This window comes from Hipposideros armiger, unplaced genomic scaffold (genome assembly GCF_001890085.2).
Source record: "Hipposideros armiger isolate ML-2016 unplaced genomic scaffold, ASM189008v1 scaffold_11, whole genome shotgun sequence".
NCBI lineage: Eukaryota > Metazoa > Chordata > Mammalia > Chiroptera > Hipposideridae > Hipposideros > Hipposideros armiger.
Genome location: NW_017731361.1, coordinates 1323818 through 1339326, shown reverse-complemented (window position 1 = coordinate 1339326; position 15509 = coordinate 1323818). Strand labels below are relative to the sequence as shown.

The following is a 15509-nucleotide window of genomic DNA, read 5'->3' as shown; positions in this document are numbered from 1 at the left end:
TCGTGCCCCTTGGCCTCTGGTGGCCTTGGCTCTACCTCCCAAGGGTTCAGAACCCATGTCCTGCAGCCCAGGCCTCAACCCCTCCCTTCTGGGGCCACATGGGCTACCTCTTTTGCCCTTGTACTTGGGTACCCCTCCTCCTTGTCTGTTCCCAGGTCAAACATGAACCATGGGGCTGGTTCCCCATCTCTACCTTTCCCTTTAACCCACTTGTCTCCTCCTTTCAGAGTCTCCGGCTCATGGCCCCCCTCCAACGTTTTGTAGCCTTTCTAGGCCCTGCGGCCATCCAATCCTCCAGCCCTGCCCAGCAGCCCATCCTCTCTTCCCTGGAAGCCTCATCAGGGTCTTTGTCCCCAGAGCTTACACCTGGCACTTTTCATGTGTACCAGAAAGTCTATTCAGGGTGGGGGGGTCTCAGGGCAGGATGCTGAAGGACCAGGGAGGGTTGGGGCCCCCTAGCCCTTCTTAAATCCTGGCCCCTGCTTGGCCCCTGGCTCTACCTTAAACCTCAAAACCATTTTCCCGTACCGAACCAGCTTATGCCTATCTTTTATCTGGGAAATCAGAGCTCCCTGGGTTCGGTTTGACCTCTTCCGTCCTCCCTCCCACAGCTGGGCCGTTGCACACTTCAGGTTCTTTCCACCTGTGGACTGGGTGGGACAAGAACAAAGCACAGAGGCCAAAATAAATGAGGTGCCAGAGTTTGGTTTATTGGCTCATCCAGCGCCAAAGGTCCAACGAGCATCCGCTTTCCACAAAATCGGGAGCCCCGTGGCTCCTTGTTTTTGCTTCTTCACACGCTCCTCCTGGCCCTGACTGAAGTCACGGGCAGAAGCTGGGGCAGGGTATGGGGCAAAGGCTGGGCTCTGATAAGGGTCTGCTCACGTGGGCCCAGTCCGCTTGGCACAGGGAAAGGATGGGGAAAAGGAGGATGGGCCCCAAGATGGGGAGGAAAGGAACCGGCTCGGCAAGGGCCTCTCCAGTGGGCCCTGCCCCAGTGTAAGGGCAGGGCAGGAAAGAGAGAAGACAGAAAAGAACTGAGGGCGGAAGAGGAGAGAGGCCCCGGCCTTGGAGCCCCCTTCTCTCATAGGCTGGGGTCCTCTGAGGCTCAGAGACTAGGAAGGAGGGCTGAGAGTGGGGGAAAGGGACAGCTGGCTATGGGACTAAGGGTGTGGGGGGGTGGCCATTGCTGGAGGGAAAGTCATTTACTCCAAATCCCTATAGCCCTAGACCCAGAAAGACAAACACACACACACACACACACACACACACACACACACACACACACACTCAAACTCACATCCCTGGAACTCCACCTCTTTTTAGTGGGGACACGTAGCACACAGCCCTACCCAATGCCCCCGGCTACAGCTCTGGCCTTGCCATCCTGGTCACTTAAGCACACACGAAGCCCCTTTCCTCCATTCACGGCTGTGGCCTGGAGCCCCCGCCCAGGTTCCCTGAGGCCTTGCCCTCTCTCTCCCTCCCTCCCCGATGCCTTCAGGCCCATCTCTGGTCCATCAGGGCTGTGACTGACTCCCACCTCTGACCAGGGGGTGCAGTAAGGGCATATTGGGACCCCAGAGGAGCGGATGGCCATGGTTTTCAGCAAGGCACTGGGTGGGCAGGCAGGGCTGGAGCAGGGAAGGCTGGAATGGAGGTTCAGGCTCTGAGGAACCCCCACCTCCTTGAATGGCTCTGTCCTCAGCTCCTAGTCCAACCTCTACCCTCAACCCCCCCCAGCATGGCCTCCCTCCTCCTTTCCAAGCCCTTCCAGAGGAGTGGCCACTGGACAGGCACCAGAAACAGCCATCGGAGGGGCCTGGGGCCTGAGACACATGGGCTATGGGCACAGTGTGGAGCAGGGGCTCTGTAGCTTGTGGGAATTGGGACCTCAAGCCGAGTCACCCCCACCAGAGGTTTTCTTCTTGGGCCGGGTCTTCAGCGTCTTGGAAGCCAGTGGCTGTGGGAAGGAGGCCGGTAGACAGAGTGCTCAGCCTGGAGCCCCCACCCTCACCTCCCCAAGCTCTGGCCGGGTTCTCACCTCAGCTTTGGGCACTTTTTTGACGGACTTGACCCTCTTAGGGGCCTTGTCTCCCACATCATCCTCAGAGGTCTCTGTCCGGGAATCTGCCGGGTTCATGCTAGACCGTAAACTCAGGGCAGGGTCATCTCCTGGTTGTGGGGAAGAAAAGGAGAACAGGGGTCTGGATGTCTCTCCCACCTGGCCGCCTCCTAGCCCTGGTGCCTCCCTGACCGACCCCAGGCCCTGCCTGTACCTAAGTCCTCAGCGGTGTCCAGGAGGCTGCTGGGGTTGGGGCGGAGGCGGCCGTCAGGCCCTTGCAGGGGCAGTGTGTCCTCGTCCCGGATCAGGGTCAGGTCCTGCATGCTGAAGCTTCGGAGCTTCTCTGACAGCACCCCCTGGCCCTAGGGTCACCACCACGCACCGGGAGAACCGCAGGAAGGGGCGGGGTGGAGATGGAGGTCACCATGGGGCACTGGGCAGCCCCTGGGCTCAGTGCCTTCCCCACCGTCCTCACCCAGGCAGGGGCCATACTTTCCCTTTGGACAGATGACGAAACTGTGGCTTGGAGAGTAGAAGTCACTTAGCTGGAGTGTGGTAGGGCAAGGATTTGGAACCCTGAACTGCATAAGCCCCAAACCTTCACAGCCCTGAGGACTGTGGATGCAAAAGGGCCTGACCAGGAGGATGAGATGAACAAGGTGGGGCCCCAGGAGCTTGGGTCTGCCCCCATCTCACCTTGGCAGCAGCCGTGACCGCAGCATTGGCGGCCAGGTTCAGGCCTCTCTTGCCCACCCTCATCATGGTCTCATAGCTCTTGTCTCGGGCCTGTGTGATGTACTCATCGATCTCCTGAAAGGTTGGAGGGGAAGGAGGAAGAGGTGAGGGGTGGGCCCTACTGGCCAGGCCCTGTCCTGCCCTTGTTCACACCTGCAGACAAAGGCACTGCCTGCTGCAGAAGGCCAGGGCCCTGGCAGGTCACTTCAGGCTCTGAGCACCCACAGGGAGGGCCGGGAATGTACGTGGCTACAGGCACAGGGCTGTCTTGGCCTGTGGCCGGCTGGGAAGCAGAGTAGGGGCAAACCTTCTCCTTGTTGGACAGTGTCGGGTGCACGAACTTGCGGTAGAGTACGCTGGAGCCCTTGGTATAAGGGGACAGCAGCCATATCACAAAGGCGATCTTGAGCTCAAAGTAGAAGGGGAACCTGTTGAGGGGACAGAGGCAAGCGGCATATGCCGGGGCAGGGAGTCAGGAGGTGTGCTGACCCCTGCACCACCTTGGCTGGTCCCCCACCCCTCAGGGCATTGGGGTCACCCCCCAACGTGGCTCAGGAGACTGGTCATTTCTAATCTTAAGGGAACTTGGAGCCTTGGCTGAGATCCCAAGTGGGAAGGTGAGAAGTGAGCCCAACAGGAATTCCCCTCAGCAGTGGCTCCCTTGCCCTTTTCTCTCTCAGTCTCGGCCCTCTCAACCTGACAGAAGACACCCCTACTGCTCTGTCCTGGGGTCAACTCCAAGGCAAGTTCCCTAACCTTCTAGATGTACTCCTAGATCCTCACCCCCCTTCTCCTCCTGCCCTTCCTCCCATGAAGACGGGGGCTTCTCCAGCTGTGCTCTGGATCCCATCCTTGCTGCGATGACGTGCCCTCTGCTTTTAAGAATTCTCCGTTCTTTTAAGAATTCTGCACTCCCCATGGTTCCCTCTCTCAGGCCACAAACTCCTGCAGGCAGGTCTCCTACATCCTCACAAAAACACCAAGTAAAGCTCTCTCCTTTGCTTGTTAGTCAAGAGGCAGCCCCACTCACTGCCCTCAATTTTTTTTTTTTTTAAGCTGAGCCATCCTGCCACCTGTTGGCAGCCCAGCGGCTGCTCAGCTCGGGCCGGCAATCGAACTGCTGTTGCTCAGAGCTCAAACTCTTGAGTGAGCTCTTAACCAACTCAGCCACTCAGCCGGCCCCACTGCCCTCAATTTTTAATCCAATTACCTTGCTCTACTAAAAGTATTTTTCTCAAAGGACATAGACACTTGTACAGCAGGTCCTCGAATAATGTCGTTTCATTCAAAATCATTTTGTTATAACATTGATGAGATGCTGTAGGAACTTAACGCTTATTTATATCAATTAGCCTGTGGTAAAATTGGTTTTGTTATATATCGGCTTGCTTAAAGTTGCAGAACCTATCAACGACATCAAGTGAGGACTTACTGTAATCTATGCAACCATCTTTTGTCCTCTACCTTTCTGTAAAACTCTCTTTTCTTGACTTCCAATGGACTGTGCTATGTTAGTTCTCACTTCCAAGAGGCATTTGCCCATTCAATAAACATTTCTGAGCTCCCGCTGTGAATATACAGATGATGAAGACATTCCCTGTCTTCAAAGTGTTCAGACATAGTCTAGTCGTGCCTGGAAAATGCCTTTGAGATACAAGCATCCAATGTGCTTAGGACTGAATCATTTACAAACAGGGAAAATGAGACCTAGAGAGCTGTGACATGCCCAAGGTCTGGCAGAAACTGGATTCTGTTGTGGTACTTTTGTAGCCACCAGAAATAAATGTGGGGGTACATATGTTCTTATTCTGCTGATCAAGCCAGGCCTGGATAGGGGGGTGGGGGCGGGGGCATCCAGAAGCCCATGGAACTGTGGTCTCCACCCTGGGTCTCAATCTTCTCTTTGGCTGGCTGGGTAGAGAAAGTCAGAGGCCCTGGAGCCCGAGAAGCTGGGAGGGCATGCTGGACCTCACCAGGAGAGCACGATATCCGTGAGTGTCTCAGCCGTGGTGAAGAAGGCAAAGACGATCCAGTACATCATCCACTTTACCTGAGGGTACAGAGGGCAGCATTGGCTAGGGCCTGGGGGGCCTCTGCCTGTCAACTGTGCTGGAGGTTCTGTGGGGAAATGACGCTCAGGACCTCAACTTTGCCTGAGGGTCATACCAGGGCAGGGGGAAGGAACACACAGGAACTTCCTATGAACCAGGGTCTCAATAGTGCCAACAGCATTGGTACAGTTACCCCATATATGACGTGACCCACTGTCGCCCCCTATCTCTGCTATGTGGGTTGGGTGGGAGATGACGGGTCATACACTCACATATTCCTTCACGTTTTTTGTCTTCACGGCCTTGTAGGAAGAATAGGCTGGGTACAGCGTGCCAAAGATGAGCCTAGGGAGGCAGGCATGGTTACTGGGCCCCTTGGCCGAGAGCAGTGTCCTCTCCCTCCCAGCTCTGCTTCAGCTCCAGGTAAAGAGAGAAGGGATAGAACTCCAGGGTGCCGCAGCAGCTGGACTGATGAACTCAGGTCAGGGGTTAAGGTCAAAGCAGTCCAGACTCAGGCGATGTGTAAGCCAGCATGGAGGTCCCAGCCAGCTAAGGGACCTCTATTGATTAGTTTTTCTCCAGCCCAAGATACAGAAAGACCCAGAAGGTCCAATGTAGTCCTTTCAGCCATGACCCTTGGTTATGCACAAACGTATGGGAGTGGGGATCTCGTTACTGCCATCAGGGTGTCTTCTCCAGACACCATGTCCATTCATACCCATCTGCCCTTCCCATCTACCTCCCGCGTCGTCTCAGAGCCTGGCTGCGTAGGGCCAGGTCTGCAAGGGAACCTGACACTGCCTAACAGGGCGCTCCACCTGGCAGTCAGAGGCAACACTGTGGCCCTGGGGACCTGGGGAGCAGAGGACATAAGAGCAGGAGGCCCTGGGAAGGGCAAAGAGGATTATTCCCCCATGTGAACCCTCTTGGGACCAGGCTCAGGGAAGGGCCCTGGGCTCAAGGCCCTGGCTGGAGTGGACCTGATGGAGAATCCATTAGAGACCATATATAAGTAGCAGGTGAGGGGATGAGAGGATTGATGCCCCTCAGGGAGCTCATTCAGACAAGAGAGAAGCAGCCACTCTGAAGGCCACAAGAAATGAGCCCCGTGGATGCCCTCTGGGGTGGGATGGAGGAGAGGAAGGAGGGAGACTCCGGTGGGTCTACAGGAAGCCAAGACACAAGCACAGGATAGCACTGAATGGGAAGGCAGCATGGAGGGGATTCTGGGGTGTCAGTCCTCCATGGTGGACTTGAGCCACATGGGCCTCCGCCAACCCCCCACCCCAGGGGCAGGGTCTTGAGCTGGGGTGGGGGGTTGGCGGAGGCCCATGTGGAGCCCCTGCCAGCCCCAGCCCCTTGACAATGTGGGGGTACTGGTTGTTCCTCCCTGGACCCACCTCATACAGGCAGGATACTTCCGAACTGGCCTGTGGAGATGGGGTGGGGGTGGAATCCACAAGAACAAAGTCTGGGGTTGTGGGAGCAGGGTTCCCTCCTGGAGCCTGGGGGAGGTGGCCAGGGACATAGCTCTAAGATGTGGCTGATGGCCTGGAAAGAAGGCCCCTTAACGCCCTCCCCTCTGTGACTTCCACAATTCCAGACTGAGCACACACATATTCTCTCCCCGTTACCTCCCACACTTTGTCCTCCAAGCATCTCTGTTTCCTGATACCCAGACATTGTCCCTGGGGGGGCCTTCAGAGCATGTGCTCTCATCCCCATCTCCTGATGGTTGGTGGAAGAGGGAGGAAGGGCTCAGCCCTTTGGGGAGGCTAAGGCTGCTGCTATGGCCCTAAGCTATGAAATGACAAGGCCCGGCCTTGCTCCCCACTCTTCCATTAGCTCTTACTCTCCAGGGAGATGAGGGCCCAGGTCTGAGCAGCTCCTCCAGCTCAGATCTGGTAGGTGAGGGAAGGAACATGCCCGCCTCCCCTCATAAATCAGGCGTAGAGCTCAGCCCCTAGGATGAGGCGAAGGAGCAGGGAAATTAAAAAGGGTGGGAAGCCAGGCCTGCCATGCTCCTCAATATTTCCCCCGCCAGCCCTGGGTCCCACACCTCCATGTCTCTGGGGACCCCAAATAGGGTTGATACGCCTTTAGGTGACTGTGCTGTATGAAGGCACGGAGTGGTCCATCCCGGGCTTCAGTACCACCTCACTCCCACCCCTATCCCCATCCTCCCTCCACCCAGCCGCGCCCGCCGCCGCACTCACACCACCAGCCGAGAGATGATCCAGGACACCATGGCGAGGCGAGGCGAGGCGCGGGGCGGGGACCCCGCCCGGGCCGAGGATGCAGCTGCCGGAGGTCGAGCGGTGGCGGCAGCAATAGCCGCAGTAGGAGCAGCAGCCGCAGCAGCAGCCGCCGCGGGGGCCGCGGAGCACTAAGCCGCCGCTGTTTAAAGGGGAGGTCCCTGCCGCAGCGGCGGGCCGTGGGCGGTGGCGGTTCTTAAAGGGGAGGCCGCGGCAGCGGCGGCGCGCCCCCCGCACCTGCTGTCGCCGGGCATGCGCCTTTGACCCTCAGTGCTCGTACACCTTTCTTGGGTTCCAAACCGCAGGGTTGAAGTCCCCAGAAGCCTTCACGGTTCCATCCTGACATCCCAGCCGTTCTCCTGCCCTACCCACATCGGGCTGAAAGGCTTAAACATCCACGACGAATAATAGTTATGACCTGAATGCTTACTGTGTGCCAGGCCCTGTGCTAAGGGCTTCACCTGCATTGTTTCAGTGAACGCTCACGACCATCCTCTAAGGCAGAAGTTATCATTATCCTCCTTTTGAAGATAAGGAAACGGGAAGCTTATGGAGGTTCAATAATTTGCCAAGTGTCACAAAAACACTGAGTCATGGTTCTATGAATCCCATTTACTTTAAACGGGCTACTGCTCCCAACTGCTGACTAGCAAACCCCTCCTCCCCCATTACCGATCCTGTAAAGACACCCATCCAAGAATTCCTGAGGTCAAAGGTAGAGCTGCACCTGTCCACCTCACTCTTTCTCAACCTTCAGCAATCACCCAGTTGTGAGAACCCCTCTCCCCAATCTGATCTGTTTAGGGTTGTGGGTTCCTCAGCTTTGCAGGGAGCCCTATGTTCTCAAGGTGGATACCCTGGGGCAGGGAAGTCAGACCTTCGAAGGCCTGGGTCTAGGTTGGAGATGGATTCGGGGGCTCCAGTTCCACCCCCATCAGCAAGCACTGGCAGCCGTAGATGCCCTAATTCTGAAGACATTTATATCCAGAATGTAGGCTAGCCCTAGCCGGCCTCCTGATTTTTACCAAAGCAACAAACCTCCAGCCCCCACTCCCTTCCCTTCATTGCTTTCCTTTCCTGTCCCATTTCAGAGCTTTTGCATTCGTCTGTCCTTTATGTGGAGGTATAGTCCTCCTGGAAATCACAGCACCAACCCGTGCCCATCCAGGCTGAAAGGACATGCTCAGAGCTCTGTATTTCAGTTATGGTCCTATTCAAACTTAGTATCTTTGAACCATACAATGATCTATTTCCACTCTGATAATTGCATTTCCAGGCTCAAACCCTTTGGAAGGTGTTTTCCAACAGGCTCCCAAGAAACAGCCTCTAATGACCCCTCTTGCTATTCTTTTCAACTTCCTCTTCGAAAGGCCTTTTCTAATTGGAATATCGTCTGTCCACTTAATTGCTGCTTCATAAACAAAAATAAATCCCATTTGGGTCTTCCTCCACCAACTCCCAGGTAGAACTAGAGCCACGTTTCTTATGTGGACAGCCCAGGCCTTCTGCTTTGAGGAACCCCACCACTAATGGCCCAAAGCCTTGCTCAGGTCCTCCCCCATGACCCTTTCCCCCCAGAATGGCCCAGGAAGGTAGGACCTCACTTTTCTCACTCTATTCATTATGGGAAACCTGTCTCTACTCCCACCTTCAAACTTATGTGGTCCCTTCCCTCCTCAATCCCAAGCCACAATGACTCTGCACTTTCGTCTCCCAACTGGGCACAAATTCAGAAGCAAAGGGTAATAATGGGATGCGGCAATGTAATGAACCACCTTCCACCTCCAACCCCACCCTCCACCTGGCCTTGATTTTAATAGCTGGCACAGGAAGAATTTAGTCCACTCCAAACAGATTTGTTAGATTTTTAATAAGAACATGGAAATCCCAATCAGCCCTTCAACAAAATTAAAATACAGAAAGTGAAATTAAAAGTATTCTACAGTAAATGACATTAAAAAAAAAAAAAGTAACTGTGAACATATAAACAAGCCTGCCGGGCACTACAGTACAGCCGGAAAGAAGATAGATACATTTTCCAATGTACCCATGGGCCAATGAATTCCATTATTTTCAAATAAATTCTTAATAAAACTCCACTGAGTTGGAAAGTTTTGCCGAAAATATTTCTGGACAAAATACCCAAAGAACAAAAAGCCTCATGTAGGAAAATGAAACTTTCCTTTGAATTTGGAACTGTAAGGAGTCCCAAGGGAACGCTGGTAGTAGGTGGAAATGGTTCCTGAAGTCACCAGTGTGTGTATGTCTGGAATATACCACAGCTCAGACATGACAAAGTTATTTCTCAGATGGCTGTTCCCTCAAGATAGGACTGAGATGGGAGGGGAAGAAACTAAAAGAATCCTAAAAAGCCAATTCTTTTAAATTCTGCTTTGGCTGATTTTGTGCTATAATGGGCAGTTGATTTCTAAAAATCATATTTCTCCAAAGAGTTTTATCGAAAGGAAGACTAAATGTAATGTGCCTTTCCTCATAAACCAGGAAAACAACTGTGGTATTTCAAAAATTCTAAAAATATCTACTTTCATGAAATAGTAACTATTTCACTACAAACCTATTTTTCACTAAATACACACGTTTCCTAATCCTGGAGCCTCCTGGGAAAAGCAGTGGGTTCTCCCCGGGTCCTGCAAGACTCCAGTGTTCACGGGCGAGATTGTGGGGAATGGCTTCACCCCGTCTCCTGGGATGGGCTGTGTCAGAGGTCACGTGCAGAGATAGTCAGGCTTCCACCAGGCATGTTTAAGCAATGAGCCCCTACTTGTACCAGTTATGTGATTCCCTCTACCTCCAAACACATTCCCACTTAACTAGGCACGAGAGAAAAAGAAAAGAAAGGTGTGCCCACATTCCTGGTTTCCACGAATCTCAAATCACAAGAATGTAGGAAAGCCCCGCGATGTTCAGGCAATTCAGAGTCCCAGAAGGCCACAGGATGGGAATGTGGCACCCTCGGCTTGGAGTCTGAAACTGTGTATGTGAACAGTGCGACTTTCCTGTGTCAACCTTCAGTGTTGAGGCAGCGTAGAAGAGAGTGGCTGGCGAGTTTGTAATACTGACCACACTGGCTCCGAGTGAAGGGCCTCTGCTCCAGCAGAGAACCCTGCCGTTCCCTGTATGTGTGTGAGTGAAAGACCTGCTTCACAGGGGAGTTTGGAATTTCTTGATGCCTAAGACCTTGCCAGTTTGGATTCATGAGCCTTGAGGGTGCCAACAGCATCTTTCACTGCATGATAAATGATGTTCTTCACCTGGAGAGAGCAAACAGCAGTCAGTTCATGGCAGCCCCATGCTGTCTTCTGCAAATGAAAATGTGTGCTACACTGACCCCCCAGCCAGGATGGCGTGCTTCCCAAATCAACCCCAAAGGTGATTTACAACTCACATAGGATATAAGGTCCATATTCAAAGAAAAATGATGAAATTGTTTGAAAGGCTAGATAATCACCATCATCTATCTATGTGCTTGCTGTGTGCTGGGCACTATTGCTAAGCTCTGTATGTGGACTTTCATTTAATCCTTATCATAATCTTGTGAGGTGCACTTTTTTATTATCCCCATTTTATAGAAGAGAAACTGAGGAAACCAAGGTTCTATGGTTAAGAACGTTGCCTGAGGTCCTGTAGCTAATAATGCACTAGAACGATAGTGGGCAAGTAGGATTATTGACTAAAAGGAACACATTATGTGTGAAGTAGAAAGATACAGTAATAGTTATTTGAAGCGAACAGTCTCAAGGCAATTTAAAATGAAGAGGCTAAAGACGGTTTTAAACCAAGATGGTGGTTATTTCTGGGGAGGGAAGTGGGGAAATGGAATGGGAAGGGTACATACAGTTGTGTATGTTTACGTTGTACATGCGTATGTATATACACAACGTTTTATTTCTTAAGCTGAGTGATGGGCACACAAGCCCCCCCTGTGCTATTCTCCATTACATTTTTTGTATTAATTCAATACATAGTCACTGAATACCTACTATGTGTCTGATATTATGCTTAGGAAAAAAAATCAGTGAATAAAACAGTAAAATACCTGCTTTCATGGAGCTTAAATAGCTTACATTCTAGTAGGGATAGAAGCAAACAGATAAAATACAAAGTATGTTAGGTGGTAAAAAGTACTACAGAACAAAATAAAGCAGTGACAGAGGATTGGGAGTGCTGGAGACGACCTGTTAGAAGTAAGAGACCTAATGGAGGTGGGGTCTGAAATATGTACGCCTGAGTATTTGCATTAAATCTATAATATCAATGTTATCTATTTATCAATGTGGCTGTATTTTGCATAAGAGCTTCATGGTTGAAATGTTCCATAATTTTGAAAAAGCAACAGCAAAACAGATCAGACTCAGGGTTGACGGTGATTGACTCTACCAGCAACCAAGGAAAATCTCCAACCTCACAGGTCACTGACCAGAGAAGACACACCTGAGCCACAGGCATGATGGAGGGAAACAGGCCACAAGTGAGAGGGCTGGGAGAGTGCCTATTCAGATTGCTAAAGTTCTGCTTGGGGAACCGTGCGCTTCCTTATTCTTTCTTCTTTTTATGCTACTAAAGCACCCAAGTGTATTAACAATGAAATTCTGCCCTGAAAGTTCCAATCCATTTGGGAGCAGGGGAAGACCTAATCTGATTGTCTAGCTTAGATCTACAAGGGGAAAACAATCCTCACCCCTGTGAATACAATTTTCAGGGACATGAATTGCAGTCCCTAGCAGGGCTCTAAGGAATTGAGTTTGCACAGAAATTTGTTGTGAGGAGCGGCTTCAGAGAAATAGCCTTTTTGGACACAAGCTCAGAACTAATTGCCACAGTGCTTTTCCCACCTGACTGGGGAAGTCAGTCTAATCATAGTTACTAACATGAAACATTGTATCTTCCAGGGACAGAGAAATAGAACACTGTCACACTGGAGATGATTAGGTTAAAAGATGAGTAATCTCTAAACCCAAACCAGAAGAGGACTGATTAAATACTTCCTGGATGGAGGACTGCACACCTGCACACAGGTTCCCTTAATCATCTCGCCACAGTCATACCTCCTAGAGAACACCCTCAGAAAGTAGAATGTGCCTCCTGTGTATGTAGCTGAGCAGGAGATGAGAAGACGGAGTGGAGGTGGAGGAGGAGCTATTTACCTGCAGTTTATCCTCATGGTTTGTATGAGTGTTAGAGAGGTGCCTGAATTCCTGTGTTAGGCGGAAACAGTGCTTTACGTGTTCTGGGGAAACAAAGTCCTCTGCTACTTTTATGCAACTGTATAGATTGTGCACCTGGAAGTGGAAAGTGCAGAGGGAAAATATCAGGCATTAGAGATGCAATAACACATGGAAAATGTCCACGACATAGTTAAAAAAAAAAGCTTTAGAAATACTTACAATAGTCCATTTTTATAAAAAGAACACATGCAGAAAAACTCTTAACTATATATTTATAAATAAAATCATTAATATTTGCACAGAAAAGGATCTGGAAAAATATGTGCCAAACTGTTACAAACAGTAGGCTACCTCTCAGGGAGGCAGGACCAAGGGGCTTAAAAGGGGTTTGGCACAGGGAGCTGAGCTGGAACTTCCACTTTTTCTTTAATAGTCTCCACTGTCTAAAAAATTTTTAATGCGCATTTAAAATTACATAGAAGAAAATTAAAAAGCAAAAAATACGTAGTTTAAGAGCAATCTGCAATCTGTCTAATCCAGACATTTATATCTACTGCCAGATTAGCAGGAAAAGTCAGAAATAAGGAAGCCTGTGGAACTGTGGAGCCCAGTCCCATGATGGAACCCACCTGGTGTGGGGCTCCAGCAGGTATGAAGACGGCATCTCCCAGGAACTGAACAATGGCCCAGCCTTGCACGCCATACTCTTCATAGAGTCGCTTCCGGAGGGTCTGGTCCAGGTACCAACTTTGGTCATGAATTGGGTCATGATCAGGGGGATTCTCTTGGCCTTGCTCTTCTCCAACCTGAAGCCATGACCAAACACAAAGACAGAAAAATCAATGAATACATACAAATTATTAACAGCATAAATCCAACTTGCTGCAGCAATGTCCCTAAGTGGGCCAAAGCTTCTGCTTTATTCTATTCAACATCCTCTATGTATAGATTCCGGCTCTGGGACATTTGGACAAGAGGTACAGGTCTTGGGCTGGCGGAGTGGCGCGTTGGTTAGGACTTGGCTAGGGACACCAGCTCTGAGCAGCAGGGAACCAGTTCGGATCCCACACATGAGGGCCAGTGACGCTGCGCCCTCTACAGCTAAGATGCTGAACAACAGCTCGACCTGGAGCTGGGCTGCTGTGAGTTGCTGGCGACTGCGTAGGCTGCAGCCCCTGTGGCAGTGGGTTGCCATGGGCTACCGTGTGTAACCAGTAGCCAGCGTAAGTAGCCAGCAGCCAGTGTGAGCAGCCAGCAGCCGCGGTGAGCAGCCATCCAGAAGCCGGTGGCTGATCTGCCTCACCCGGGAAGAGCGCAATGATGGTGCCAACTTGGGCAAGTGAAGCAACGTCCTCCACAACTAGACTGAAGAACCAAAGGACAGCACCTTGTCTGTTCCCCTTCCCCGATTCCCCGACGCTGTTCCCCTCCCTGAATTCCCCAATAAAAATCTTAAAAAAAAAAAAAAGAGGTACAGGTCTTTAATGTCAAGGGACCACATGAGAAACCCAAGGCAGATTGTCTCAGTACTCCAGACCCTTAATCTGTGAGCTGTGAGCCCACTCTGGGGAATACCTTTCGGAGTAGCTCCCGGATCTTCTCTGCATCCTTGGCTGCATAGATGTGCCACAAAGCACCAGGCTTCTCCTTTCCGTCGTGAATCCTCTGCTTTGTCACCTCATCAGCATCTCCCTCATCAATTGTCTTGAGTACCTCTGAAAAGAACAATATGCCACTTTTCAATGCAACTAGTACCTCTGATTGAAGCAAAATGTCTAATTCAAACAAGTTTAGTCTCCACTATTCTCGCCTCTGTGGAGTAATATAAGGTAGAATCAAAGCTCATATCGGTCTAAGTTTCCTGTACACAGGAGAAATGACCGTAATCTTCCTTACTTAATAGAGGCTCCGCACTTTTTGGAGGTACAGTTTTCCTTTAAAACATACTTCTTGTTCAAACTGTGGAGCCATATCTTACGTTCAAATTGCAGGTTATTTCTTGCTGCAAGCAGATGGACTCGGCCTCCTTTCTCAAGAACTCTCTGAGCTCTAAGGATTCTATGGGGTTAAGGCCACAAAGTGTAAAGTTCTCTGGCAAGTTAAGAGGGCCAGCTTCTAATGCTTATCTGTTATACTCCCTTAAAGGTGACACCACAAAAGGATCTGCAGGTATGTAGCATCAAAAGCAAACGTGTGACAGGAAATGTACCAACGTAATGATACTGATCATTCCTGAACCTTGAGATTTTGAGTTACTTATTTTCTTCTTTAAAATTGCCTGTTTTCTGTAACTTCCATAATTAACACATATTCATTGTAAACTCAGATAGCAGGGAGTACAAATGCAGCAAAATATTACTTTCATGCTTCATTTCTGTGCAAGTGACCTGGCTTTATCATCTGTCACCCCGCAGTTGATATGACTGATGGACCATGTAGGCTGGTTTGCCCTTTCTTCGTCATCCCTCTTTGTGATGCTATACATTCAGTGGGAAAAGACAGCACTTCCAGAAGAAGGGCTGGTCAGAGATAGGCAAGTAGCATTCTTCTCTGCTAGAACCTCCCTTTGTATAGCAACAGTCACTGGGCACCTACTACAAATCAGGCCTGGTAGCGGTCTAAGCAAAAGTCACTGCCACTGACTGAGGAGGAAAACACCCAATTCTACTCCCGAGGCCAACCCTTGCCACTCTGAAGCAGTGGGTTCGCCACCCTGAAGCAGTGGGTTCTAGAAATCATACCTTCATCATGAGCACCCTCCCCGATGGGGATCCCGACATACACCATCACGTTTACTGCATCAGACACATCCAAGTGAAGATTTGTTGTGCCAACCCTTCTATCTTCCGCTGTTATCAAGCCTGAAGGTAAAAGGAAGATATGCAAAGTGAAAGGGAATATTCTAAAGAATCCATAGAGACTCTGCAAGTGAAACATACTCAAAGATGTTCATAAATGAGAAACACTGGGAGAATGAAGTGTATCTGTTCATCAAGAAATTATTCTTGGGCCGGCCGAGTGGCGCGATGGTTAAGAACTGGCTTGAGAGGCCAGAGGGCCCCGGTTCGGATCCCACATGAGGGCCAGTGACACTGCCCTCCACAGCTAAGATGCTGAACAACAGCTCAACCTGGAGCTGGGTTGCCATGAGTCGCCGGCGACAGCGTAGGCTGCAGCCCCTGTGGCAGTGGGTTGCCATGAGCTACCGTGTGTAGCA

At 50.8% G+C, this 15509-nt stretch overlaps 2 protein-coding genes across 5 annotated transcripts in view; both read right to left on the bottom strand.

Moving 5' to 3' along the window:
- Window positions 1-689: 689 nt before the first annotated feature.
- REEP2 (receptor accessory protein 2) lies at window positions 690-7344 on the bottom strand. 2 transcript variants are annotated; one of them, XM_019663729.1, is made up of 8 exons: window positions 7068-7344; window positions 5124-5196; window positions 4774-4850; window positions 3108-3228; window positions 2762-2875; window positions 2280-2421; window positions 2045-2175; window positions 690-1963 (listed from the first exon to the last, which is right to left on the bottom strand). In XM_019663729.1, the coding sequence occupies exons 1-8, from the start codon at window positions 7097-7099 to the stop codon at window positions 1895-1897; spliced, it is 759 nt and encodes a 252-aa protein (XP_019519274.1). In that variant the 5' UTR covers window positions 7100-7344; the 3' UTR covers window positions 690-1894. The 2 variants fall into 2 exon arrangements, with proteins under 2 accessions (XP_019519274.1, XP_019519265.1); XM_019663720.1 differs by having other exon boundaries at window positions 2280-2427; window positions 7068-7335.
- A 1607-nt stretch (window positions 7345-8951) lies between these two features.
- The window catches only part of KDM3B (lysine demethylase 3B), a 59781-nt gene continuing 53223 nt past the window's right edge, over window positions 8952-15509 (bottom strand). For all 3 annotated transcript variants that reach the window (XM_019661864.1, XM_019661870.1, XM_019661879.1), the window contains 5 exons: window positions 15034-15153; window positions 13868-14007; window positions 12922-13098; window positions 12272-12406; window positions 8952-10378 (listed from right to left, as the gene is read on the bottom strand). In XM_019661864.1, the coding sequence (XP_019517409.1) occupies window positions 10298-10378; window positions 12272-12406; window positions 12922-13098; window positions 13868-14007; window positions 15034-15153 (653 nt within the window). In that variant the 3' untranslated portion in view covers window positions 8952-10297. The remainder of the gene's footprint in view (window positions 10379-12271; window positions 12407-12921; window positions 13099-13867; window positions 14008-15033; window positions 15154-15509) is intronic.

Bases quoted from the DNA above. Each gene is read 5' to 3' on its own strand.
- REEP2 (XM_019663720.1), bottom strand. From the start codon at position 7,099: ATGGTGTCCTGGATCATCTCTCGGCTGGTGGT. The intron at 4,851-5,123 runs GTGAGTGTATGA...CTGTACCCTCAG, and splicing joins CAAAAAACGTGAAGGAATAT to GTAAAGTGGATGATGTACTG. The intron at 2,428-2,761 runs GTGAGATGGGGG...TGGTGACCCTAG, and splicing joins CGGTCACGGCTGCTGCCAAG to GGCCAGGGGGTGCTGTCAGA.